Source organism: Osmerus eperlanus, chromosome 5 (genome assembly GCF_963692335.1).
Source record: "Osmerus eperlanus chromosome 5, fOsmEpe2.1, whole genome shotgun sequence".
NCBI classification, from domain to species: Eukaryota; Metazoa; Chordata; class Actinopteri; order Osmeriformes; family Osmeridae; genus Osmerus; species Osmerus eperlanus.
This window is the reverse complement of record NC_085022.1, coordinates 761,823-789,387: the sequence shown is the minus strand read 5'-3', so window position 1 is coordinate 789,387 and position 27,565 is coordinate 761,823. Positions and strand designations below refer to the sequence as shown.

General features: G+C 47.9%; 1 protein-coding gene across 2 annotated transcripts in view; it reads left to right on the top strand.

Annotated features, from left to right (window-relative positions):
- Positions 1 to 27,565, top strand: part of znf609a (zinc finger protein 609a) — a 126,307-nt gene that overhangs the window by 35,406 nt on the left and 63,336 nt on the right. For both annotated transcript variants that reach the window (XM_062460899.1, XM_062460898.1), the window contains exon 2: positions 11,798 to 12,636. In XM_062460899.1, coding sequence (XP_062316883.1) covers positions 11,902 to 12,636 — 735 coding nt within the window. In that variant the 5' untranslated portion in view covers positions 11,798 to 11,901. The remainder of the gene's footprint in view (positions 1 to 11,797; positions 12,637 to 27,565) is intronic.

Here is a 27,565-nt window from a genome sequence, read left to right as displayed (position 1 = left end):
TATTATTTTTCATAATTGTTATCTCTAATGAAAGGTGGTACTTAGAACTATCATATATAATAGCTAAATCCCTAATTAGTAATACTGAAACACAAAAACTGAAGCATGAACACATTGGAGTGCTTTATCTGATTCCAAGGATTGGCGCACAAAGAACACTGATTCTGTCAACCATATTGCGCAATCGACTGTTATTTTGAAGGCTCCACAGACGCATACAAATGAGGTATTGGCATTTTCAGCTAGCTGTCAGCTACAAGGCTAACGAGCTAATTTCAGAGCCAGTCGAAGCCAGTTCGAGAAATTTGTTTAGAACGAGTGTGGGGGGGGGGGGGGGGGGCGGGGGGGGCGGGGGGGCAGGACGCACAGACCTAGTTGGCTTTAGAGGGCTGTCAACGGGGCATGGAAGCTCCTATTGGGTCGAACAAGGTGTCAATCAAAAGGGGAGGGTTCAACGGACATTTTGAGACCTTCATTTTGTAAATACTCTGTTGATAAATCTGAGAAAATAACACTTTTATGTGAACAAGTTGTTTCTTCCGTCGGCTAACTTGCATAATGAAACAAAGGATAATGGCTATTCATGAACGTAAAACATTGTATTTGGACGAATTACTTTACATGGTTAGATACTTTGAACCCTTGGGACTTACGCAGATCAAGTTTTGATGGCATAATTTGCACACCTGGACCTATTTGAACAACTTAGGGTGAGTACAACTTTTTTCTTTGGCATTGTTGAAGGAATGTTCACCGGAAAAAGACGTTGACTTTGCTTGCTATTGCGACTTGATCTTGAATTGGTTTATTTCAATGGAAGCACAAGAATCGTAGCTTTCCAACGATGTATAACATGTGTAGCGTCTAAAAAATATATTTTTTAGAATTTAGTGCGTCGTAACTGAGGAAGGGGGAGGCAGCATTTTTGTCTCGCGAGCGAAACAGGAGCGTAAACAGGTTAAACAAGAATAAGGTGTAGGTAAATATATTTTTTATTTGAAGCACAATCATACTGTATATATATAAAAAAAATCTTTTAACCTGTTTACGCTCCTGTTTCGCCCGCGAGACAAAAATGCTGCCTCCCCCTTCCTCAGTTACGACGCACTAAATTCTAAAAAATATATTTTTTAGACGCTACACATGTTATACATCGTTGGAAAGCTACGATTCTTGTGCTTCCATTGAAATAAACCAATTCAAGATCAAGTCGCAATAGCAAGCAAAGTCAACGTCTTTTTCCGGTGAACATTCCTTCAACAATGCCAAAGAAAAAAGTTGTACTCACCCTAAGTTGTTCAAATAGGTCCAGGTGTGCAAATCATGCCATCAAAACTTGATCTGCGTAAGTCCCAAGGGTTCAAAGTATCTAACCATGTAAAGTAATTCGTCCAAATACAATGTTTTACGTTCATGAATAGCCATTATCCTTTGTTTCATTATGCAAGTTAGCCGAAGGAAGAAACAACTTGTTCACATAAAAGTGTTATTTTCTCCGATTTATCAACGGAGTATTTACAAAATGAAGGTCTCAAAATGTCCGTTGAACCCTCCCCTTTTGATTGACACCTTGTTCGACCCAATAGGAGCTTCCATGCCCCGTTGACAGCCCTCTAAAGCCAACTAGGTCTGTGCGTCCTGCCCCCCCCCCGCCCCCCCCCCCCCCCCCCCACACTCGTTCTAAACAAATTTCTCGAACTGGCTTCGACTGGCTCTGAAATTAGCTCGTTAGCCTTGTAGCTGACAGCTAGCTGAAAATGCCAATACCTCATTTGTATGCGTCTGTGGAGCCTTCAAAATAACAGTCGATTGCGCAATATGGTTGACAGAATCAGTGTTCTTTGTGCGCCAATCCTTGGAATCAGATAAAGCACTCCAATGTGTTCATGCTTCAGTTTTTGTGTTTCAGTATTACTAATTAGGGATTTAGCTATTATATATGATATTTCTAAGTACCAGAGATGGGCCAGAGATAACAATTATGAAAAATAATACCTTTTTATTTGACCTTGACCTTGGTTACAAAGGGTCATTTTGGAGTCTCCAAAAGACCCTTTTAGAAAATTCCTGGATGTACTCTTATAAAAACATGTGTCAAATATGAATATATTGTGGTATTATGTTTGACTTTTGATTTGAATTGGGTAAGGCTTCAACCTGTGGTCCAATTTAGTCTTCCAGATAATACCTACCACCTCTAGGCCTCTTCAGGCCTCTGTTTTCAAAACAAAATCTAGGCGGAAATAGAAATTTTCACTTTCCTTGTGTTCAAGCTTCTATTACTCAACACTAGAAGGACTGACAGGGGTCCTGACAACAGGGGACATAACTTCAGAGTGTCAGCTTTCAAAAGAGATCATTTACATGCATGTACTCCAAATGGTTCAAGAACAGCTTCCAATTTACTTTGGGTATGCTGTTTAGGCGTTTTCAGGCAAATTTAACAGGAACATGAAAAGGTTAAGTGCTTCACTGAGCTACCAAACTAAAACATTTTAAGCAAAATAAAACATTTCAAAATAGAAAGTGCTACTGTTTAAAAGTGCTTCCCTGAACTGAGACCTAACATTTCATGGCTCAAAGTCTTATAGCGGGTCCCACCTTGCTGTCCCATGCCCTTCAGATGGCCAACACCTGTAATTTGGCCTTCTTGCCCTATGGCCTTGGCTAAATCATCTTGCCACACTCTCCCTAGCATCAAAATCCTAGCTCCATGGGTTAGCTCCATGGCCCAGCTTCGTAACTCAGGGGTCCGCAATTCATTTTTACAAGGGGCCACATGAGAAACCTGAAATGTGTTGGAGGGCCTCATCAATTTGCTCACTATTCATTTTCTCCCATTGTAAAAAGCAGTAAAGTATATATTTTGATTAGCTGCTACTGGTTATCAGAAGAATAAGGATATTCTGTAAATATTTATATAAATATTTTAGATTTTGGTGTAGGTCAAATAGGAAAGATTATAGAAGTAATAAACAGTATAAACAACAACAACAGTGTTTCATTTTATTTGCAACCAGTTAATCTTCACAACAGTATGTTAAAGATGTGGAATTGATCAACTTTATACAAAAAGCAATATGTTTTTTCAGTTCATTTTGTTCTGTGAGAGAAATCCAGTGGGCTTGAACAAGTGCATAGAAATCTGTCTGAATGTCTGAGGTGGATATGCGAAGGACAGCTGACAGGTAATGATCAGGGTCAGCCCGCGCCCACTGAATCAGTCAAGTTCTTATGTCCGCGTTAGTTTTTTTTCTTCACAGCTTTCACTTTGACCTCAGTAAACAGATACTTAGAAGTCCATGTCTTGTTAAAAGTTAATCAGTGGCAAAGTTTTTCATTTTTGAGGGCTAACCAACAGCTAACTCTCCTGTCGGTGAGGTTGCGCTAGTGCACATATGTAAATCGCCTGATCACTGTAGTCTTTCAGGACTACATATTTACTACCGCTCAACACATTTATTTATTTTTGATTTACCTCACGCGGGCCGGATTGAGACAGCCTGTGGCCGGTTATGGCCCGTGGGCCATACAATGCCCAGGTCTGCTAAACTGACTCTCTGGTGCTCAAGTCGTAATTTCAATCACACAGCACGGAGCTACAGGAATATCTGGACCACAGCCAATCAGAGGCAAAGACCCTCCCTGTCTCTGATTGGTTTAGACCACGATATGATACAACCATGAGTGTCAGTTCCGTTTTAGGATAACAAACGCTTCGTTTGTGGAGAGACAGCGGATGCGAGGAGGTTAGATGCACCGGTGCGACCTAGGAAAAAATTTAGTCGCACCCGTACACATTTTGGTCGCATAGTGCGACCAAATTGGTCGCACTCTAGAGCCCTGGTATACCGTTACATTCCGTGCTTCAAAATTATACAGTGATATACATTTGAGGCCATACCGCCCAGCCCGTGTGTGACGTTGGGTGTGAGGCTATCTTTTATGGAGTGGTTATCTGCATGGCTGGAGGATATTTCTTATGGAGTGGTTATTTGCATGGCTGGAGGATATCTCTTATGGAGTGGTTATCTGCATGGCTGGAGGATATCTCTTATGGAGTGGTTATCTGCATGGCTGGAGGATATCTCTTATGGAGTGGTTATCTGCATGGCTGGAGGATATCTCTTATGGAGTGGTTATCTGCATGGCTGGAGGATATCTCTCTTTGCCCTGAAGGCGTCAATCACAGAGCCCATGCAGTGTCTGATCCCCAGGCTATGTTATCAAGACTAGGGACATTTTTTCCATCGTCTATCGTACAGGCTTTCATCACGACTGGCATGATGCAAAATTGGGATCAAAATGGAATTTCTTATTCCGTGAGTCGGTTGCCATGGATACTCTTGTGGAAACAGTTCTTTTTTGGCCCGGCGTTATTGAAATGACAAATTACTGTTGGAATTCACTCCCCTTCCAGAGGGAAAAGCTTTGCTGCTCTCTTGTACATGAAATATTGATTCAGTGAGAGAGAGGTGTGAATGCTGAAGAATAGAGCGCTGTGGATAAATTGGGAAATAATTTACTAGAACATCACCTTTTCAAATTTCCCTACAGTCCGTCAGCAGCCCACTTGGGCATTCGGCGAAGCGAACACCACACTCCAGACCAGAGAAGGCTAATCCTTCATTAAAATATTTAAAACAATATCCATGAACTAATTGTAGCATAGGCAAAATGCCAGTTCCCCTTGGCAGGTTAACTGTGCTATTGTGAGCCAACCCCAGGACAGGATTTGATGAATGATGCTGATCCAAACAGACACACAAGGGCATCGTAGCTTTTAACCTGGCATGGGCTGTGAACCCTCTTACTGTGCTCTTTCTGTTAAGTACAGATAGTGTTACTGTGTTGTCTGATTCTTCTGAAGTGACTACCAGGGCAACATGGCCTCCCCAGACAGTACAGCTGCCTCCCCAGCCCTGCCAGGCCACACAGAGGTTCACCTGCAGCTGCTAGGTTGGCGGCTGGAGGTGGCAGCCGCAATGGGCTGATGGTAAAACCTGGTGACTTACTAGCCTGGCAGGCGTCCTGGGGGCTGCATGGGAGCTGCCTGTCTCCCCTAATGAGAGCTGAAGAATGCCGGCGGGCGAAGCTACCTGTTTGGGCTTAGTGAGTGTTGGCTAGCAGGCTTGCTGGCAGCCTCAGTCAATAACAGAGCAGTCCATAGCAGAGCAGTCCATAGCAGAGCAGTCCATAGCAGGGGAGTCAGAGCCGGGAGTCAGAGCCGGGAGTCAGAGCCGGGAGTCAGAGCCGGGAGTCAGAGCCAGGAGTCAGTGCCACAGGGCTGAGTCTGCCCTCTTAGGTCTCCAAACGCTCTCTCAGGAGGAGGGGGAAAAGACCCAGAAGGGAAGATAAAAACAGCTGCAGTGCTTTCATCTAATGTAACACCTAATCTAACCGAGAGGAAGTGCTGCCCCCCCCCCCCCGCGGGCCTCTTCACAGAGCTCTCTCTGATTCACACACAGCCTGTCACTTTCTCTCAGCCAGCAGGCTTTGAAACCCATTCTTTATTTGAGATCCTCAATTACTTTGCAGTGAAGGGGGAATTAAAACTAAAAGACAGCGCTGCAGACAAGCAGAGAGACTCTCCTCAATGGGGTCAGAGTTCTCTGTGTAATCTCTTGTTTTCTCCTGCTGCTCGTCATGGTGCCTGTTTTCTCTCTGGTTTCTTAAAGCACCGAAGAGGCTGTAAGAACTGCAGTAGGAATCGATCTGACCCCCCGTCTGTCATCTCTCTCCTTCGCTGCTTCATTTTCCCTCCACGTTTCTCATCAGATGGAGGCAACCGCTGTGAATGCCTGTGTTAATTAGGCCCTTCGTGTGGAGGGAGAGGCTGGGGGCCTGCCTGCCTGCCCAGGCTCACTGCTGCCTCCCCTCCCTGTTCACTCCTACGGCTCACTGGCATGTGGCAGGGAAAGCTAAATGAGTTTAGAGACGTTATTTACAGAGCAGAAGCAGCCCAGCCTGCCGCCAGGGTTTCTGTGACTGACTGGAGAGGCGAGGCCATGCTTCAGCGCTGCTCGCTGCAGAGCCCTGCTCGCTGCAGAGCCCTGCTCGCTGCAGAGCCCTGCTCGCTGCTGAGCCCTGCTCGCTGCTGAGCCCTGCTTAGATTAGATTAAATAGATGCCAGGCTTTTGCTACATCATGGTATTCTAGCGGGAATCTTTTTCCATAGAGGTACGGTGGATAAAAAGGAATGATCTGCCGGAATGGGATGTATTAAAAGGAAAATGTTTGATGTGGAGAGATCAGTGGAACGAAACATGTGCCATATGCTTGTGAAAGCTCTGGAGCGTAGCCCAATTACTGTACATACAAGCACACACGAACACAGACTTTGTTGTAAAGTGGAGGTGGCATGCTCAGTGAGCAAAAACAGGCAACCTTCTCACCACGGCTGTTGTCAAAACTATCTCCAAGCGGCCTCCACATCAATGACAGTTGAGTGAGGCATCTTTCTTTTGTGCCAAGGACAACATCTGTCTGTAAGATCTTTCATATCCTACTTTTTTTTGGGGGGGGGGGGGGGTGGTGGCCAAACCATGAGCAGAGTCTAGTTGCTAAGGCAACTCTACACTGCTGTTATTTTCAATACTCGTCTCCATCCAAAGCTCTTTTCTAGTTGTGGAAATCCTATGTCAGATGAGTAGAAGTACTAGCCTAAGTTATTGAAGCAAAATACCTTGTCTTTAAACAGGTTTATGCAGTCAAGCGATGTTGTGATTTTGAAACGACACACCTCTGTCATGAACATTCCCTGGTGGGAAGAGGAGAAGTGCTTAGGTCGTTGCTGCCTGTCAATCAGGATTTGTGTTGCCTCAGTAACGAAGTGAAGAATGATTTGTGTTGCTGATCGTTCCAGGGAGAGTTGAGGGGAACCCTGCAGATCTAATAATGGGTAAAGAAATTGTCAGTCACTCTTCTTCTCCTCCTGTAGTCATGCAGGGCTTCATGTCAGCTCTTTAGACTTCTTCTCCTCCTGTAGTCATGCAGGGCTTCATGTCAGCTCTTTAGACTTCTTCTCCTCCTGTAGTCAAGCAGGGCTTCATGTCAGCTCTTTAGACTTCTTCTCCTCCTGTAGTCAAGCAGGGTTTCATGTCAGCTCTTAAAACTAAAGCCGTGCCTGTGTATATGTATTTCTCATGAGATCATTGGCTCCATTGCCTGGTGCTGCTCGACGTGTTCACACGATCCATCGCTCAGTGCAAGACGCCCGAAGGGTGTGCTCCTAGGGCTGAACGATTAATTGAATTTGCGATAATATCGCAATGTGAGAAAACGAGATTTTGTAATCGCAAAGGCTGCGATTTTACTTTGGTGCATGTTACACTTTACCTTGACCTGTACGATGGCCTCAGGCTCGACAGAACCTGACACTACAGACACTTTGCCAATTTTGCTATTAAAAAAGATACTGCGCAGTGTCAAGTATTGGGCAAAACCTGCCTGGCTAACGTTGCTACCTCACGGGGCAACACTACCAACCTAATTCGGCCCTAAAAAAAACACCACAAAGCCATGTACAATGCATAGCTAAAATGCTGAACACCAGTGTGTCAAATAAGCCAAATAACACCAGACAGGATCACTGATCGAAATGTTTCAAAGCCTAACTCCATATTCATGTACGAAATTACTCAAGCAGTAACAGCGTTCATCACTAAAAAGATATGATGCCCCTCGGTGATACACATACAGTAAGATCACTATGGCTGTCAGAGCCATTATGTTTCTGTAAGGCTACTGACTGGATCAGAAATGTTCAGCCAGTGTCTCTTTTTCTTTTAAGATTTAACCTTTAGATGCGTGAGTTCTAAATATTTCAGACGGTCCCTACAGTGCAAGTTTTTTTCCGAAACGGTAGCTAGCTAGCTTTAGTTCAGAAAGTGCAACGCACATGTTATTAGCCTACGTTTAGCTTTGATTTACCAAAATATTTTCAAAGAGGTACAGAACTTTGTGTGTTATTTTGCTGACTGGTGATCTGTAGTATATATCTATATTTATTAATAATAAATCATATAATAATCGCATATTAAATCGCAATTGCAATATTAGTCAAAATAATCGCAATTAGCTTATTTTCCGAATCGTTCAGCCCTATGTGCTCCTGTATTTTTGTATGCCCTTTGACTGGTTAGCTCCTGCGATTCCCACACAGCAGAAGTCTAGTAGTTAGCCCCAGTAAATTGCAGAGCTAGCTATGACTGAATCTAGGAGCAAAACGGAGCACAGCTGCCAGGGTATATGCAGGTAGCAACGCTAGTGCTAAATAACTATTTAGGTGGTCGGCTCCATGACGCCGGGTAAGTAGGGCTCGTGAGACTGCTCACCAAAAGAACGAAGGGGAACCCACTTGTCTGGCACATTAATACACATTAAGTTTGTAGGTACCTAGCGAAAAGTAGCCTCAACGTTCCTAGACTTTTAGCTACGGTAATAATGCTGAGGGCTCGCTGATATCACTGTCTGTCTTACTAGAACGGCATATCCAGGGTGTTTCTTGGGTCAAAATGGGTCTTCGGTGCTCCAAAAAAAATAAAATGTATATATATTTTTTTTTCTTCACCCTCCCCCGCCCCCGAAACTAAACATACATTTCGGAACAGGTTAATGTAATAGTCTAATAGTTAATGTAATATTGCACATATTTTCGTCCTATTTCCCCTAAAGCAATAAAGTTAGGCTACTTAAAGACACCTTACAAGTATGTTTTAAATGTCATAAATGCTGCTAATTAATCATTGACGTAACAACTTATTGTAAATGGTCAGTAGCCCAGTCTATCGATTAAGGCCACTCTGAAGCATGTACACTGCCTGCTTCATTTGATCTTGATAGGCTAAGCATTTTTTAACAAATAATTAATTAAAACTACTTCAGCATAATAATGCACCTAAAATACAAACCTGAGCAAGGGCAGCAATCGCTATCGAATCAACAGACAAGTGCAATTTAGCTAGCAGGGGAAGAATACAAACAACGAAAATCACCAGTTAACTTGATTTAAATTTGCAATAACTATAGACTTACACAATAACAGGCTTAAATGAACTGACAACATAAGTTATACGACTTACAGTTCTCAAGGACGCACACACGCAATCTCAACTGCGGTGTGAAGCGCGTGTCCGTGCAATTCTCCAACTCAAACAATTCCCATGCACTCAAACAATCACTGCTGATAGACCGTCTAAAATTTTGTACAGCCTGATTTCTGATACCGTGGCGGCAGAAATGTAGCCATAGAGGAAACACTGCACTATATATTATCATTCCAGGTTAAGAATACCAATGGAGGCTGCGTTGGAAATCGTAAATCAAACTTTTGTCAGCATTTTGAGTGGAAATTTCATTTGCATTTGTACAGGTGGATTCGTGCACGTCGGACTGGCCCTCGCAGCGGAACGCCAGTTTAGTGGCCACTCTGTCCATTCACGCACCTCACAGTTGCGTATTGATTAGACAAGAAGACACGCTTATCAACTCGATTACTATTGATCAAAACAGAACGAGGGTTCGGCTGTAGCCTACTTGAAACATACTATTGAGAACATTGCATTGCACGCGTGATGAACACAGTTTTTTTTTTCGCAGACTTTTTTTTTGCCTTTGGCGCTCGGGATTTATCATTGGCGCTCGGGAAAACGGCTTTGGCGCGCACCAAAATTTTCTCTGCAGGAAAATCCCTGGTTTCTATGCGTCGTTGCTTACGTGTGCTGACGTTGTGACCATATGGTTGTGACTGTGTGTGTGTATGTGAGAAAGATGCCTGAGTGACAGAGAGACAGAAGAAGAGCAGCTGATCAAATACGCTGCAGGTTTTAAATGTGGTGGCCGGTGTTGACACAAATTAGTCTGTGTGGGAAACACTGCTTGAGAGTTCGGTCCGGAGGCTGTTTCTGGAAGGAATGATGAAACAAACTGACATTTTGTAATCATGTCGTAATCATTTCATTTACATTTAGTCATTTAGCAGACGCTCTTATCCAGAGCGACTTACAGTAAGTACAGGGACCTTCCCCCCGAAGCAAGTAGGGTGAAGTGCCTTGCCCAAGGACATAACATCATTTTGCATGGCTGGGAATCGAACTGGCAACCTTCAGATTACTAGCCCGACTCCCTCACCGCTCAGCCATCTGACTCCACTAATCATGTGCTATCCCGCTGAAATCCTCAGACTACGGTTCGTTTAATCAAGTCTGGAATTAGTGGCCGTTCACCAGAAAGGCAGTTCTCAGATTAGCTCTAGCGTTCTGTTTTAAGGCTTCAGAATAAACCTACAGGGTCATTTAGAGTCAGAACTTTAGCGGGCAAGTTCTTAATGTTAAGGTGTCTGGCAGCTCATGCCTGTGTCCCAGCTCTGGCAGGATTCCTGGTGGCTTTGTGTCAGCGTAAATCTTTGTGCTCGGGGTTGTGTTTGGCGGGAACTGAAGCAGATCTGTTGGCCCGGGCTGTGTGACTAACTGAAGGCTTAGACCAGACTACTGGAGTTATTCTCCCCTGTCTGACCATCTGGTTTCTCAGCCAATCAAACTTCGCCAGGGCATGTCACTATCCAGCGAGCCTCAGCCAATCAAGCTTCGCCAGGGCATGTCACTGTCCAGCGAGCCTCAGCCAATCAAGCTTCGCCAGGGCATGTCACTGTCCAGCGAGCGCCCACAACAGGGCTGAGTGGCGACACTCAGAAGCACACACACACACCTCAGGCTGATCCAGTCTTTAAACACATCCTATCTTCATCTTGTTATTTGTGTCATGACATGTACACCAGAATCAAAAAATATTTTGGCACTAAAGTATTAATATTTTCGTCTGCCTAGTTGATGGACCAGGAGGCCATGTCCTTGCTTTGTTTAAGCTCATATGTGAATCAGATGTGTTCATGTTTCAAACAGCCTTACCCTCCTCATTGTTAGAAATGAATGGGATCATTGAATTGTAGTTTAGCTTCTCACACATTGCCAAGGGTTTAATTAGCATGTGTGATAAGTCAATAATGACATGACAGCCTGTTTTACAGCTTACACACGAAACTGTGTCAGGGAGGGGAAACTCACCCCTCCTTTTCCACCTCTCTCTCTCTGTCTACTGTCTGAAAGGCCTGGCATTGTGTGGAGGTGCAGGGAGGTTGAAGAGAGGTGTGAAAGAGATGCTGCTTTTCCGACACACAAGTAGTTTTCGACCCAGTGTTGGGGAAAGGCTTGAGATCGTCTCAAAGGCGTCCTTGTGCCGCTGACTTGATGCCTGGTTAAAACATGCTTTGATATTATAATTTGGAAAGTTTACAAAAATTCCCAGAAAATCACACGAGAACAGATCTTTTTTGCAGCTCCGAAATCAGTAGTCTGTTTATTCCACCTACATATTTTAAGTGTCAGTATTGTCAAAAGTGCATCATGGGCAGTGATTAGTTTTGTGGCACATGGTGCCTCTCTGCTCTCTCTGACCCTGGTTTCTAGACTAGTCAGTGTTCATCACGGGCGCCCCCCTAATATAATGGTAGGGGAAACACTGGGATTGAAGGAGAGCTGGTGTGGCACAAGTCATGTGGCTGGTGTGTTCTCCAACCTGGGACCCTAGTCATCACCACCATATCAGACATAAAAGAATGTGTTCCGTTAAGTTACCATTAGCTACCATCACACTACATACAAGGCCCAAGGAAAATATGTTTCAAGCTAACGATAACCCAATTCTCTCATGTTTAGCTCACATACTATGTTGCTACGCTAAACGCATCATCAGTGTGACCGTGGCAGCATTCTCTAACCATGTGTTGTCTGGTTTGCAGGCCAAGATGTGGGTGAGCGGGCAGGTGGAGAGACAGCCCTGAGTGCGAGCGTGTCCTCTGAGGAGGCCGACCCCCCGGGGCACAGCTGGGCCGCTGGCACTAAGATGTCCCTAAGCAGTGTCACTGCAGGAGGGAAAGGTGTGGACTCAAACGCAGTGGACACTTACGACAGCGGTGATGAGTGGGACATCGGTGTTGGAAATCTGATCATTGACCTCGACGCCGACTTGGAGAAAGACAAACTAGAGATGTCGGTCAGTAAGGATGGCGGGGGGCTGGCGGGCCCTGCTGCTGCTGCGGGGGCCGCGCTCCCCGAGAACATTACCTTTGTTACCCCCGTACCCTCCGGCCAGGGGAAGGATGTCAAACCCAGATCTAAGCGCAGTAAGAACTGTAAGGACAGTGGCAAGGCCTCGGCCTCAGACGGGGCCAAGAAGGACCTCCAGGGGCGCCCCAACACCGACCCCACCGCCCCCACTGCCCCCCCCGCGGCCCTGGGGCCGCCAGCAGCCGCCAGCACCGGGAAGGGACCCGAGAAGAGCAGCAAGGCCTCGCGCACGCAGCCCTGCGGGAGGAAGGAGAGGGACGGGGCGGCTGGGAAAACTAAGAAGGAGAAAGGGGAGGTAGTTGCCGCTGGGGTGGCTAACGCTGAGAAGGAGTCTGGGGCCCCCGTCCTCCCCTTCGAGGGCTCGCTGAACACAGACTTGGTTGCGGCCGATCAGGTTGGGAATATGACCGTAGATGCCACAGGGGTTGTGGCGCTGGTGGCCATTAAGAGTGAGCCTGAAGACATGGACAGCTCGGAGTGCAGGGACGTGAAAAAAGTGAAGAGTGAAAAGGTAATCTCTCTCTCTCTCTCCCTCTCTCCCTCTGTCTGTCTCTCTCTCTCTCTTTGTCTCTCTCTCTCTAAGAGTTCTTGTTCAGGTGCTTTGTTGATCCGCTGGAACGAGCTTGTTTTGATAATGGAGGATGTCTTTAGTTTACACAGCGATGGAAATAACACGTGCATGTCTATCTCATCACAAGGACCTGTTGCTTGGAATAAATCTGTAACGGCGGTATTGATACATGCAACAACTTCAATACTGACCAGCTCTACATTAAAATTTACATTTAGTCATTAAGCAGACGCTCTTATCCAGAGCGACTTACAGTAAGTACAGGGACATTCGCCCGAGGCAAGTAGGGTGAAGTGCCTTGCCCAAGGACACAACGTCATTTGCACGGCCAGGAATCGAACTGGAAACCTTCTGATTAATAGCCTGATTCCCTAACCGCTCAGCCATCTGACTCCCTGATCTCTGACTTCCTTAGCTCTACTCTACTGATCAAAGTGCAGATATATTGTACGGCTAAATAAGCCGTGTTGTGTTTTTCTAAGGTCTTCCATTGTGGGTGTGTTTAGTCTGGAGCATGGGGTCACTGCCAGTACTGTCTGTAACTCAGCTGTAGAAAGTTCTAGTGGGTCAGGGTTAGTTAGTTCTAGTGGGTTAGGGTTAGTTCCAGTGGGTTAGGGTTAAATATAGTGGGGTAGGGTTAGTTCTAGTGGGTTAGGGTCAGTTCTAGTGGGTTAGGGTCAGTTCTAGTGGGTCAGGGTTAGTTCTAGTGGGTCAGGGTTAGTTCTAGTGGGTCAGGGTCAGTTCTAGTGGGTTAGGGTTAGTTCTAGTGGGTTAGGGTTAGTTCTAGTGGGTAGGGCTGTCCCCACTCAGTCGAATAGTCGTTTGTTTGGTCGATATGCTCTTGGTCGACGAAGATTTTTTTAAGTCGAGCTGCCGGTGTTAGCGTTCTCCCTTTAGTTAATCTGCGTTTTGATTTGTTTTTTTGCACACGGCACATGAGCACAATTGTAGCTGTTAGCCTAAACTCTACCATACTGTATCTACAATTGGTATTATTAATCCTTTAGGCAAAATAGCAAAGAAATCTGTGGTATGGAAGCATTTTATCAAAGTACTGGGTGACTCAAAACATGTTGAATGCACACTCTGCCAACAACGGTTTATATTCCATAGTTCAACGTCGACTATGATGTAGCCTACCACTTGTAAACCGTAAGTTGGCCACTGGATCATTATTTTACAGTGTGTAGCATATAGACTAGGATTTCTATGTTTCAGAAAGTTTTAGGCTATGTCTGCTTATGCTGTACTACTGTAGGTTTAACCATCTGCATTTTATTTTGAACAACAGCCTAGTTTTCGATTTGAGAGACTGCACACTTTCAACAATTATGTTGGCTTTGGATGTGCTAAGTTGTTAGACTCTTGTTACTAGTCAAATAGCTGGTTCTGTATATACGTGTGTATAATCAAAGACATAAAGCAAGATTGCAGGTTTATTCCCTAAATTAAAATTTACAATTTAAATAATCTAGGTTAAAGATATCACATCAAATCGAATAACATTATCTTCTCAACAAACAAAATCTTTCTCTGTTGCACCGTTCCCCACTCGGCTTCTCGTAAGTTCGCATGCTGCACTTCCAGGCAGTGATCAGTGCGCTCTGATGATTTGCATGTTAAACAAACAATATTTGTAATTTGTAGGATAGTACATTGTAAGAGATAATAAATTATAATCAATCAGGCATTTTTTATTATATCGGCATTCGGTAACAACAGGACTTCTGACACAAGGCTTATTACTAGTAGCCTAATGGCAAATTTGATAGCGGCTGAATGTCCAGCAGCTACATTGAGTCAGATCGGGAAAATGTTTGTACATTTATGTTTGTCTAGTTGTCAATCTTACTTATTCCGTATGTATTTCTTTCAGATTATCTCTTAAAACAGTGAGGTAAAACATCACACAAAATGGTTTGATTAAAAACATTGTGACATTTATAGAAAAAAAAAAATAGATTAGTCGATTTTCAGAAGTGTTTAGGGAAGACAGGAAGCCCTTCAGACCGGGACCAGGAAGTCCTGTGACAAAAGGCTCAAATATCCAGATTCTACTGAGAACAACCCAGACACAATCCATCATATCAGACCTCTGGAAGGGTTAGGCTGTTATACTGGACCGCTCACAGGAAATGCAAATGACACTGAAAAAGAAAAATTTACAAATCTGATTCTTAATTTCACAGAATATACTCATCTTTGGAAGCATAGTAGAGGATAATGAAGTTCTTCTGAATTAAGATATCAGCACTTGACATTGCTAATGTTTCAGATACCTCGAACTAGGGCTGAACGGTTTTGGAAATAATTATAATTGCGATTATTTTTTACCAATATTGCATTTGCGATTATTTAAGCGGTTTTTTTTGTTTTACATTTACATTTATGCATTTAGCAGACATTTTTATCCAAAGCGAATTCCAAGAGAGAGCTTTACAAAAGAGCATAGGTCACTGATCATAACAACGAGATAGCCCCAAACATTGCGAGCAGCCAAAACATGAAACATACATGGTGGAAAACCAACTAAGTGCCAAAGGGAAGAACCATAAGAGCATGCAGTTAAACAAGTTACAATTGAACAACATGAAACTCCCCACAAGAGTGCAAGAGTGAACCTGTAGAAAAAAAAAAGTATCAACAGTAAAATATTTCACAGCGAGTACAAGAATTTGAAACCGTTACAACTAACCAACAAGAGCAACAAGTCTCTCAATACGAGTCATTGTGATCCTGGAGGAAACTAACATCAGGTCCAGCCAAGCATTCCTAAGTGCTGTTGTACTCCCGGAACAAGTGCGTCTTGAGCCTTTTCTTGAAGGTGGGGAGACAGTCAGTGTCTCTGATGGAGGTGGGGAGTTGATTCCACCATTGGGGGGCCAGACTTTGGCCAGTTTTGATTTTTATGTTCTGTAATATTCACCAGAGATGGGCGACTAACTGTATAGTATGACTTATACAGTTATAGATACCAGTGTTTCCCCTACCATTATATCAGGGAGGCGTCCCGGCCCCCCCAACTACACCCCCCGCCCCCCCCTGGAAGGTCAATTTAATAATGAAATTATTAATAATGATTTTTTTTAAATATATATATATATATATATATTTTATATATAGCGCCCAATCACAAAATAAGTCATTTAAGGTTACCTTTCCTATAAAACAGGTCTATAGCTTGCTCTTTTATTAAACAAACTAAATGTCCTTATGTGTTTTATTTTATTTACAGGACGGCGTGTCATTTCTGTCTCTACATGGTCGCCTGCCAACATAACACACAAAGTTCAGAAAAATTAAGGAAAACATTTGGTGTATCAAAGCTAAACGTAGGCTAATAACATGTGCGTTGCACTTTCTTAACTAAAGCTAGCTACCGTTTTGGAGAAAAAAAACTTGCGCTGTGGGGACAGTCGGAAATATTTAGAACTCACGCATCTAAAGGTTAAATCTTAAAAGAATAAGAAACACTGTCTGAACATTTTTGATCCAGTCAGTAGCCTAACAGAAACAATGGCACTGACAGCCATAGGGATCCTACTGTATGTGTATCACCGAGGGGCATCATATCTTTCGTGATGAACGCTGTTACTGCTTGAGTAATTTCGTACAGGAATATGGATTTAGGCTTTGAAACATTTCTTTCAGTGATCCTGTCGGGTGTTATTTAGCACCTAGCAGGTGTCAGCATTTTAGCTATGCATTGTACATGGCTTTGTGGTGTTTTTTTAGGGCCGAATTAGGTTGGTGGTGTTGCCCCGTGAGCTAGCAACGTTAGCCAGGCAGGTTTTGCACCATACTTGACACTGCGCAGCATCTTTTTAAAAGGCAAAATTGGCAAAGTGTCTGTAGTGTCAGGTTCTGTCGAGCCTGAGGCCATCGTACAGGTCAAGGTAAAGTGTAACGTGCACCAAAGTAAAATCGCAGCCTTTGCGATTACAAAATCTAGTTTTGTCACATCGCGATATAATCGCAAATGCAATTAATCGTTCGGCCCTACCTAAAACCCTTTAATAATGGAACCTGTCCTCTATTCTGTCTTTCCTGGCTGTCTTCCTGTGTGGGCGAGAGGGTTCCCAGCTAGAGGCCGTATCTGGACCGTCACTAGCACCTGAACCCTCCTCACAGCTCTCCTGCTGGTCACGACCTTGCATGTCTCTGCCCTGTTTACACGTCTTGGTGCTGTACACAGGCATCCATCTCTGGGATGGGGTTGTCTCTCTAGCAGTCAGCGGGTGATTGCATGGGTTGATGAGAGCGACTCTCGGTCATAAATCCCCTTAAATCCGCTTCTGGTCATTATTTTAATGTCTCTATGTTGTTCTACATCAGCCTGTAATCTTTTGAACAATGTGAGTTTTTTATACAAACACCAGTTTTCTTCTTTCCCTCTCGACAGCTCCTAGAACAGGTGTCACTGGTCGCCTGTTTGAACAGGTGTCACTGGTCGCCTGTTTGCACAGGTGTTACTGGTCGCCTGTTTGAACAGGTGTCACTGGTCGCCTGTTTGCACAGGTGTCACTGGTCTCCTGTTTGTACAAGTGGCACTGGTTGCATGTTTGCACAGGTGTCACTGGTCGCCTGTTTGCACAGGTGTTACTGGTCGCCTGTTTCAACAGGTGTCACTGGTCGCCTGTTTGAACAGGTGTTACTGGTCGCCTGTTTGCACAGGTGTTACTGGTCGCCTGTTTGCACAGGTGTCACTGGTCGCCTGTTTGCACAGGTGTTACTGGTCGCCTGTTTGCACAGGTGTCACTGGTCGCCTGTTTGCTCAGGTGTCACTGGTCGCCTGTTTGCTCAGGTGTCACTGGTCGCCTGTTTCAACAGGTGTCACTGGTCGCCTGTTTGCACAGGTGTCACTGGTCGCCTGTTTGCACAGGTGTCACTGGTCTCCTGTTTGCACAGGTGTCACTGGTCGCCTGTTTGCACAGGTGTCACTGGTCGCCTGTTTGCACAGGTGTCACTGGTCGCCTGTTTGCACTGTTTGCCTGTTTGTCTGCCTCAGTACTGAGGCGGCTCAGTACTTTTAACAGGTGCAGGTTTAGCATTATTCATTTTTGTTTAATTTAGTTTCTAAATGTCAGGAACTCTGGGTTAGCTGAGCAGAAGGTGTAAAGATGTTGCAGCGAGGAGCTGCTTCTGCAAGTCTCTCTCCCCACCTGTCTCTGTAAATGTCATGTTCTCTAAACATGACCCTTCATTGCAGATGAGCAGGCCACTCTGCTTTAGCACTCAATCATTCCTCTGCAGTGGATTCAGATCAGATTTATTTTCTTACTGAAACAGTCTTTTCTTTCATGTGGCTCAGAGTGATAGTGAGTCTCATCCTGGCCCTTATTACCCAGATATCCTGTAACCTGCTCCTGCAGCGACTTTAATGAGGAGGTATTTTTGGATCTGTTGTCTCTGCGGAGGAGGAGAGGGGCTGTGGGGGAGGGTGTCTGGGTGAGTGTGCTGACTGTGAAACAGCAGACTGCAGCGCTCTCACAGTCCTGGAGCTGGTGGGACGACAGCACTCAAATCCTGCTCTTAACAGCTTGACGGAGCACTCCTGGGAGCGCGCTCTCCTCTCAGACCTCGCTCTCTCTCCTCAGACCTCGCTCTCTCTCCTCAGACCTCACTCTCTCTCCTCTCAGACCTCGCTCTCTCTCCTCAGACCTCGCTCTCTCTCCTCAGACCTCGCTCTCTCTCCTCTCAGACCTCACTCTCTCCTCTCAGACCTCACTCTCTCTCCTCTCAGACCTCGCTCTCTCTCCTCAGACCTCGCTCTCTCTCCTCAGACCTCGCTCTCTCCTCAGACCTCGCTCTCTCCTCATACCTCGCTCTCTCCTCAGACCTCGCTCTCTCCTCATACCTCGCTCTCTCCTCTCTTTCTTCCACTTCCTCTCCTCCTCCTGCTGTGTGCCCAGTGTGACTGCTGCTATTGTTGCAGCACATTCCTTAACCAGGCGGCCCAGGGTTATCCAGGCCTGCTGGAGGGAGGGGGAGGGAGGGAGTGACTCAGGGGGGGAGGCAGACAAAACACAGACTCTTCCCACTCTACCCACTCTTCCTCTTATTGAGGTTGGTGTGTGTGTATCTTAGAGGGAAACTGCAGAAGAGGTGGGGCAGTGCAGACCTAGTCCCCCCCCCCCCCCCCCTCCAGAGGAATGTAATCTTGATGTGTCCTGACTCCGCTGCCCTCAGACACCAGACACAAACACACTGCCAGAACATAAGGAGGACACACACATTCACACTAGCTCACAACACACCCTCAGAGAAATTAGCCTTTTGATCTGTAATCTTCCCTGTGATCTGGTCCGGCCCGCTGTCTGCTCTCACATCAGAACAACCTCTCCACTTCTGTTTTCCCCAGTTCAGTTCAGCCTTGCACTGCCTCTCCCCCTCCCTCCTCTCTCCCTCTCTGCCCCCTCTTTCTCTCTCCCCCTCTCTCTCTTAGACAGAGAAGGGGGTGTTTAGAGTTCAGCAGCTCCATCCTGACACATTCTGATTACTGCAGCAAAGCGGCCAGTGAAAGGTCAGACAAAGCTTGCCTCTTAAGTTCCAATCTCGTTTAGCTCACAAATGGCCCCTGTGTCTAATGGGACCCCCCTCCTCCTCCCCCCTCTCCCCACCGCTTGCTGGGGACCAGGAAATCCTGATCAGCAGAACCATGCCTCCACTAGCCTGGCTCCAGAACCATGCCTCCACTAGCCTGGCTCCAGAACCATGCCTCCACTAGCCTGGCTCCAGAACCATGCCTCCACTAGCCTGCCTCCACTAGCCTGCCTCCACTAGCCTGGCTCCACTAGCCTGCCTCCACTAGCCTGCCTCCACTAGCCTGCCTCCACTAGCCTGCCTCCACTAGCCTGCCTCCAGAACCCTCCTGGAACGTTGTCAGTTCTGCAGTCCAAATCATGTATCAGACAGCCAGTCTCAACCAGCTTTACTCAACTGGTCCTCAACTGGTCTCTTAATCTCTCAGCTTTATACAGTTTTGTAAAACCTCTAATCGCCCTTAATTTGGTTAGTGAATTATTACTGCTCAGAAGTAGTTTGTACCCAGAACAAATAATGACACTTTTTAAACGGCCCGATTAGAAGGCTAAGTCATGCTGCCCAAGATTCTGTCAAAATGGCGTCCATGTGTAGCTCATTGTTGGTAGTTTGGGACGGTGAGACAGTAACTGTTGACGTGGTCGGCCCAGCTCCGTTTCCCCAGACTGTCTCTGAGACAGGACGTCCTGTCAGGAAGAGTACAGGAAGCCTCTGTGAGTTCACGCTGTTATCTCAGCATCTCTGCATTATCCTTTACTAAGACTTAAGCCAGAATGTGAAGGTAGAGAGGTGTGTTTAGGTAGATGCTCTCTAGTCTGCTGTGGTGTTCCTGGACCTAGCAGGTGTTTCTGGACCTAGCAGGTGTGTTTGGACCTAGCGGGTGTGTCTGTACATAGCAGGTGTTCCTGGACCTAGCAGGTGTTTCTGGACCTAGCAGGTGTTTCTGGACATAGCAGGTGTGTCTGGACCTAGCAGGTGTTTCTGGATCTAGCAGGTGGGTCTGGACCTAGCAGGTGTTTCTTGCCCTATCCTGTTGTGGTATTTCTGGATGTAGCAGGTGTATCTTGCCATAGCAGGTGTTTCTTGCCCTATTGTGCTGTGGTGTTTCTGGACCTAGCAGGTGTTTCTTGCCCTAGCCTGCTGTGGTGTTTCTGGCCCTAGCCTTCTGTGGTGTTTCTGGACCTAGCAGGTGTTTCTGGCCCTAGCGTGCTATGGTGTTTTTTGCCCTATCCTGCTGTAGTGTTTCTTATCCTGCTGTGGTGTTTCTGGACCTAGCAGGTGTTTCTGGCCCTATCCTGCTGTGGTGTTTCTGGCCCGATCCTGCTGTGGTGTTTCTGGCCCTAGCCTGCTGTGGTGTTTCTGGACCTATCAGGTGTTTCTTGCCCTAGCTTGCTGTGGTGTTTCTGGCTGTAGCCTGCTGTGGTGTTTCTGGCCCTAGCCTGCTGTGGTGTTTCTGGACCTAGCAGGTGTTTCTGGACCTAGCAGGTGTTTCTTGCCCTATCCTGCTGTGGTGTTTCTGGCCCTAGCCTGCTGTGTTGTTTCTGGCCCTAGCCTGCTGTGGTGTTTCTGGACCTAGCAGGTGTTTCTGGCCCTAGCCTGCTGTGGTGTTTCTGGCCCTAGCCTGCTGTGGTGTTTCTGGCCCTAGCCTGCTGTGGTGTTTCTGGCCCTAGCAGGTGTTTCTTGCCCTAGCCTGCTGTGGTGTTTCTGGCCCTAGCCTGCTTTGGTGTTTCTGGACCTAGCCTGCTGTGGTGTTTCTGGCCCTAGCCTGCTTTGGTGTTTCTGGACCTAGCAGGTGTTTCTTGCCCTAGCCTGCTGTGGTTTTTCTGGCCCTAGCCTGCTGTCTCTCCTGCAGCTCAGGGCGCACCAGTTGCCCCCACATCGCTGCACTGTAGAGCCTCTCCTGCAGACATCTGCTGGGAAGACTGTACTCAATCCCCCACAAAATTGCAACCATGTTGGTTGCTGCTCCCGAAATTGTGTCTGTGCCACCTCAAAATATATTTGGGAGCATTTGTACAAGTGAAAATTGTTATGGTGCGATAAAAAAAAAAAGTCTTTACAAAACGCTCACTAATTAACCTACTACACAGTATATGTATACAGTAACCGGTCCAACGTTACATAACCAATTACATTTCATCCACTTTCTCAACTTTAATGCAGATCAGTGTGTCCCCTAGAATTAATTGCAAGCCCTGCAATGCCTTCTGCCTCATCACTGATGGCCCTTTGGAGTCCAATAAATCAAGATGGCCTGCTCCAAAAACAGGAAAAAATAGTTTGGTTTCATTTCTGACAGCCGTCCCCTAGGTGTTGGTGTGAAGGTTGAATTCTGCACAGCGTATAAGATTATGTTGGCCCAATGCCAGGAGACAAGGCCCTTTTTAATGAGGAGGTCTCCCTGTCTCTACACCTCCCTCCTGGTCTTGGTGTGGAACCTCTGGACTCTGCTGTGTGGGGTCAGTGCTCCTGGTCTTGGTGTGAAACCTCTGGGGTCTGCTGTGTGGGGTCAGGGCTCCTGGTCTTGGTGTGGAACCTCTGGGGTCTGCTGTGTGGGGTCAGGGCTCCTGGTCTTGGTGTGGAACCTCTGGGGTCTGCTGTGTGGGGTCAGGGCTCCTGGTCTTGGTGTGGAACCTCTGGGGTCTGCTGTGTGGGGTCAGGGCTCCTGGTCTTGGTGTGGAACCTCTGGGGCCTGCTGTGTGAGGTCAGGGCTCCTGGTCTTGGTGTGGAACCTCTGGGGTCTGCTGTGTGGGACAGTGCAGTGAGGTTCGCAGGCTAGTAGTCTCAGTGTGTGGAGCTGCAGGCTTTACAGTGCTGCTGGCTGCTTGGCACTCTGCTGTTCCTCCTGGAGGTCACACTGGGTCCTCAGGGACGCCTGTCTCCTGTCCTGCGCCTGGGAGAGCTGGCTCTGGGAGGAGGCCTGGGAATGGTGGAGAGGTTGTCCTCCAGCCCCCGCCCCCCCCCAGCCCCTGGCCCCCAAGCCCCCACCTTGGAAACAGGCCTGTGGAGGTGCTAAAGGCCTTTTATAGTGTGGAAGCCAGGATCTCAGACCCCAGAGGTTAGCTGCTATGTTGAGATGTGAGGAATCCCTTCTGAATGGACAGTGTTTTTACCACCCTACCCCTCCCTACACACACACACACCTCTCCCTCCTGGCACACACACACACACACACTCTCTTCCTTCTCCTTCCCCCTCCTCTCTGGTAAAAAGCTGTAGTGCCATGTTATGTCTCTCATAACACTTAATTATTTGAACACATTCCTCCCCGAGGTAATCTCTCACATCTCAGTCTGAGTGTTGCCATGGCTGTAAACCCTCCAGCATGGCATAATCCTGGCCTGCCATGTTGAACCAGGATTATCTGGAGCCAGCTCCCTGGTCAGGGCTGTAGGGGGTGGGGGGACACTTCACACGCTTCCCTCACAGCCCTCCTCCTGCGTACAGGACTGTTACCTCACAGCCCTCCTCCTGCGTACAGGACTGTTACCTCACAGCCCTCCTCCTGCGTACAGGACTGTTACCTCACAGTCCTCCTGCGTACAGGACTGTTACCTCACAGCCCTCCTCCTGCATACAGGACTGTTACCTCACAGTCCTCCTCCTGCGTACAGGACTGTTACCTCACAGTCCTCCTCCTGCGTACAGGACTGTTACCTCACAGTCCTCCTCCTGCGTACAGGACTGTTACCTCACAGTCTTCCTGCGTACAGGACTGTTACCTCACAGCCCTCCTCCTGCATACAGGACTGTTACCTCACAGTCCTCCTCCTGCGTACAGGACTGTTACCTCACAGTCCTCCTCCTGCGTACAGGACTGTTACCTCACAGTCCTCCTGCGTACAGGACTGTTACCTCACAGCCCTCCTCCTGCATACAGGACTGTTACCTCACAGTCCTCCTCCTGCGTACAGGACTGTTACCTCACAGTTCTCCTCCTGCGTACAGGACTGTTACCTCACAGTCCTCCTCCTGCGTACAGGACTGTTACCTCACAGTCCTCCTCCTGCGTACAGGACTGTTACCTCACAGTCCTCCTCCTGCGTACAGGACTGTTACCTCACAGTCCTCCTGCGTACAGGACTGTTACCTCACAGTCCTCCTGCGTACAGGACTGTTACCTCACAGTCCTCCTGCGTACAGGACTGTTACCTCACAGCCCTCCTCCTGCGTACAGGACTGTTACCTCACAGCCCTCCTCCTGCATACAGGACTGTTACCTCACAGTCCTCCTGCGTACAGGACTGTTACCTCACAGCCCTCCTCCTGCGTACAGGACTGTTACCTCACAGTCCTCCTGCGTACAGGACTGTTACCTCACAGTCCTCCTGCGTACAGGACTGTTACCTCACAGTCCTCCTGCGTACAGGACTGTTACCTCACAGTCCTCCTCCTGCGTACAGGACTGTTACCTCACAGTCCTCCTCCTGCGTACAGGACTGTTACCTCACAGCCCTCCTCCTGCGTACAGGACTGTTACCTCACAGTCCTCCTCCTGCGTACAGGACTGTTACCTCACAGTCCTCCTCCTGCGTACAGGACTGTTACCTCACAGTCCTCCTGCGTACAGGACTGTTACCTCACAGCCCTCCTCCTGCGTACAGGACTGTTACCTCACAGTCCTCCTCCTGCGTACAGGACTGTTACCTCACAGCCCTCCTCCTGCATACAGGACTGTTACCTCATAGTCCTCCTGCGTACAGGACTGTTACCTCACAGCCCTCCTCCTGCGTACAGGACTGTTACCTCACAGTCCTCCTGCGTACAGGACTGTTACCTCACAGTCCTCCTGCGTACACGACTGTTACCTCACAGCCCTCCTCCTGCGTACAGGACTGTTACCTCACAGCCCTCCTCCTGCGTACAGGACTGTTACCTCACAGCCCTCCTCCTGCGTACAGGACTGTTACCTCACAGTCCTCCTGCGTACAGGACTGTTACCTCACAGCCCTCCTCCTGCGTACAGGACTGTTACCTCACAGTCCTCCTCCTGCGTACAGGACTGTTACCTCACAGCCCTCCTCCTGCGTACAGGACTGTTACCTCACAGTCCTCCTGCGTACAGGACTGTTACCTCACAGCCCTCCTCCTGCATACAGGACTGTTACCTCACAGTCCTCCTGCGTACAGGACTGTTACCTCACAGTCCTCCTGCGTACAGGACTGTTACCTCACAGCCCTCCTCCTGCATACAGGACTGTTACCTCACAGTCCTCCTGCGTACAGGACTGTTACCTCACAGTCCTCCTGCGTACAGGACTGTTACCTCACAGTCCTCCTGCGTACAGGACTGTTACCTCACAGTCCTCCTCCTGCGTACAGGACTGTTACCTCACAGCCCTCCTCCTGCGTACAGGACTGTTACCTCACAGTCCTCCTCCTGCGTACAGGACTGTTACCTCACAGTCCTCCTGCGTACAGGACTGTTACCTCACAGCCCTCCTCCTGCGTACAGGACTGTTACCTCACAGTCCTCCTCCTGCGTACAGGACTGTTACCTCACAGCCCTCCTCCTGCATACAGGACTGTTACCTCACAGTCCTCCTGCGTACAGGACTGTTACCTCACAGCCCTCCTCCTGCATACAGGACTGTTACCTCACAGTCCTCCTGCGTACAGGACTGTTACCTCACAGTCCTCCTGCGTACAGGACTGTTACCTCACAGTCCTCCTGCGTACAGGACTGTTACCTCACAGTCCTCCTGCGTACAGGACTGTTACCTCACAGTCTTCCTGCGTACAGGACTGTTACCTCACAGCCCTCCTCCTGCATACAGGACTGTTACCTCACAGTCGTCCTGCGTACAGGACTGTTACCTCACAGCCCTCCTCCTGCATACAGGACTGTTACCTCACAGCCCTCCTCCTGCATACAGGACTGTTACCTCACAGTCCTCCTGCGTACATGACTGTTACCTCACAGTCCTCCTGCGTACAGGACTGTTACCTCACAGTCCTCCTGCGTACAGGACTGTTACCTCACAGTCCTCCTCCTGCGTACAGGACTGTTACCTCACAGTCCTCCTCCTGCGTACAGGACTGTTACCTCACAGTCCTCCTCCTGCGTACAGGACTGTTACCTCACAGCCCTCCTCCTGCGTACAGGACTGTTACCTCACAGTCCTCCTCCTGCGTACAGGACTGTTACCTCACAGTCCTCCTCCTGCGTACAGGACTGTTACCTCACAGTCCTCCTCCTGCGTACAGGACTGTTACCTCACAGTCCTCCTCCTGCGTACAGGACTGTTACCTCACAGTCCTCCTGCGTACAGGACTGTTACCTCACAGCCCTCCTCCTGCGTACAGGACTGTTACCTCACAGTCCTCCTGCGTACAGGACTGTTACCTCACAGTCCTCCTGCGTACACGACTGTTACCTCACAGTCCTCCTCCTGCGTACAGGACTGTTACCTCACAGTCCTCCTCCTGCGTACAGGACTGTTACCTCACAGTCCTCCTCCTGCGTACAGGACTGTTACCTCACAGTCCTCCTGCGTACAGGACTGTTACCTCACAGCCCTCCTCCTGCGTACAGGACTGTTACCTCACAGTCCTCCTACTGCGTACAGGACTGTTACCTCACAGTCCTCCTCCTGCGTACAGGACTGTTACCTTACAGCCCTCCTCCTGCATACAGGACTGTTACCTCACAGTCCTCCTGCGTACAGGACTGTTACCTCACAGCCCTCCTCCTGCGTACAGGACTGTTACCTCACAGTCCTCCTGCGTACAGGACTGTTACCTCACAGTCCTCCTGCGTACAGGACTGTTACCTCACAGTCCTCCTCCTGCGTACAGGACTGTTACCTCACAGCCCTCCTCCTGCGTACAGGACTGTTACCTCACAGTCCTGCTCTTGCGTACAGGACTGTTACCTCACAGTCGTACAGGACTGTTACCTCACAGTCCTGCTTTTGCGTACAGGACTGTTACCTCACAGTCCTCCTCCTGCGTACAGGACTGTTACCTCACAGTCCTCCTCCTGCGTACAGGACTGTTACCTCACAGTCCTCCTCCTGCGTACAGGACTGTTACCTCACAGTCCTCCTCCTGCGTACAGGACTGTTACCTCACAGCCCTCCTCCTGCGTACAGGACTGTTACCTCACAGTCCTCCTCTTGCGTACAGGACTGTTACCTATCCAAATGAACCGAGTGTTACCAGTGTAATCTGTCTGGTAATCTGCTTCAGGTTCATCATACAGAGGAGCTTCATGTTTCACTAACCTCATCAGGAAGTCTATTTTTAATCATGAATATTTCACAGTCTTAAGAAGTAAGCTCTCGCTGTAATAGAACAAGTGTGTTGTTAGCGAGTGTTCAGGAAGCGTTTCAGGCCTGTGGAGTCGTTGCCGGAGAGCTGGATGGATCCTGAGGCAGGCGGCCAGGCCTGGGGAAACAATCTCAGAGCTGAATGAAACAGAGCTCTTTCAGGGCCTGCCCCCCCTCCGCTCTGCCGCCCTGTCTCCCTCCTCCGTTTCCCAGCACTGTGAGTAGCATGTCTGGAATGACTGTGTGCAGCGAGGCGTGGGGGAGGGGGCCAGCCGAGGGGGAGAGGGGAAAAGAGACGGGGGGGAGAGAGGGTAGGAGCTAGAGAGAGAGAGGGTAGGAGCTAGAGACTCGCTCGCCCTGCTAATTCAGCCCCTGAAAGCCCTTGTTCAGTCACAGCAGCTGTCCTCCATTGTCAGCCCAGCAGATTTCCAGCGCGGCTCATTTCTCCTCTGCGTGAGTAGCAAGACAGGGGAGGAGCGGGGGAGGAGAGGGGGAGGAGAGGGGGGAGGACTGGAGAGAGTTGAAGCCGGCAGAGGAAAGCTGTAATGGAGTCAGGTTGGCTGACTGACTGAGAGAGAGATATGCTCTGTTCTTATCTGCTGTGTGTGGAGGAGGGGGGAGAGAGGCTTTAGCTTGGTGGTATAAATGTCTGAGACGTTTGAACATGCTTGTGAGAGAGATAGTGTGTGTGTGTGTGTGTGTGTGTGTGTTTGTAGAGGTGTCATGGTGTAGGTGTGTGTGAGTGAGTGTGTGCGTGCGTGCGTGGAGGCTGAGGGAGATGATTTGTGGACCTCTTGTGTCCATCTGTTCCTGAGTGTAATCTTGGACAAGCCTAAACTACTGTCAGGCAGGTTTGCACTCACACACACATTTAGTAATTTAGCAGACGCTCTTATCCAGAGCGCACACACACACCACAGGCTAGGGAGGATCAGGGGAAGACTCCCTCATGCAGGTGCTTGTTGTCAGACAGGCTATCCTCCTCTGGTATCTGACCTGAGATCAGCTCTCTGTTAACACGTAGGAGTGGCTGGTGGGAGAGTTAGTGACCTGAT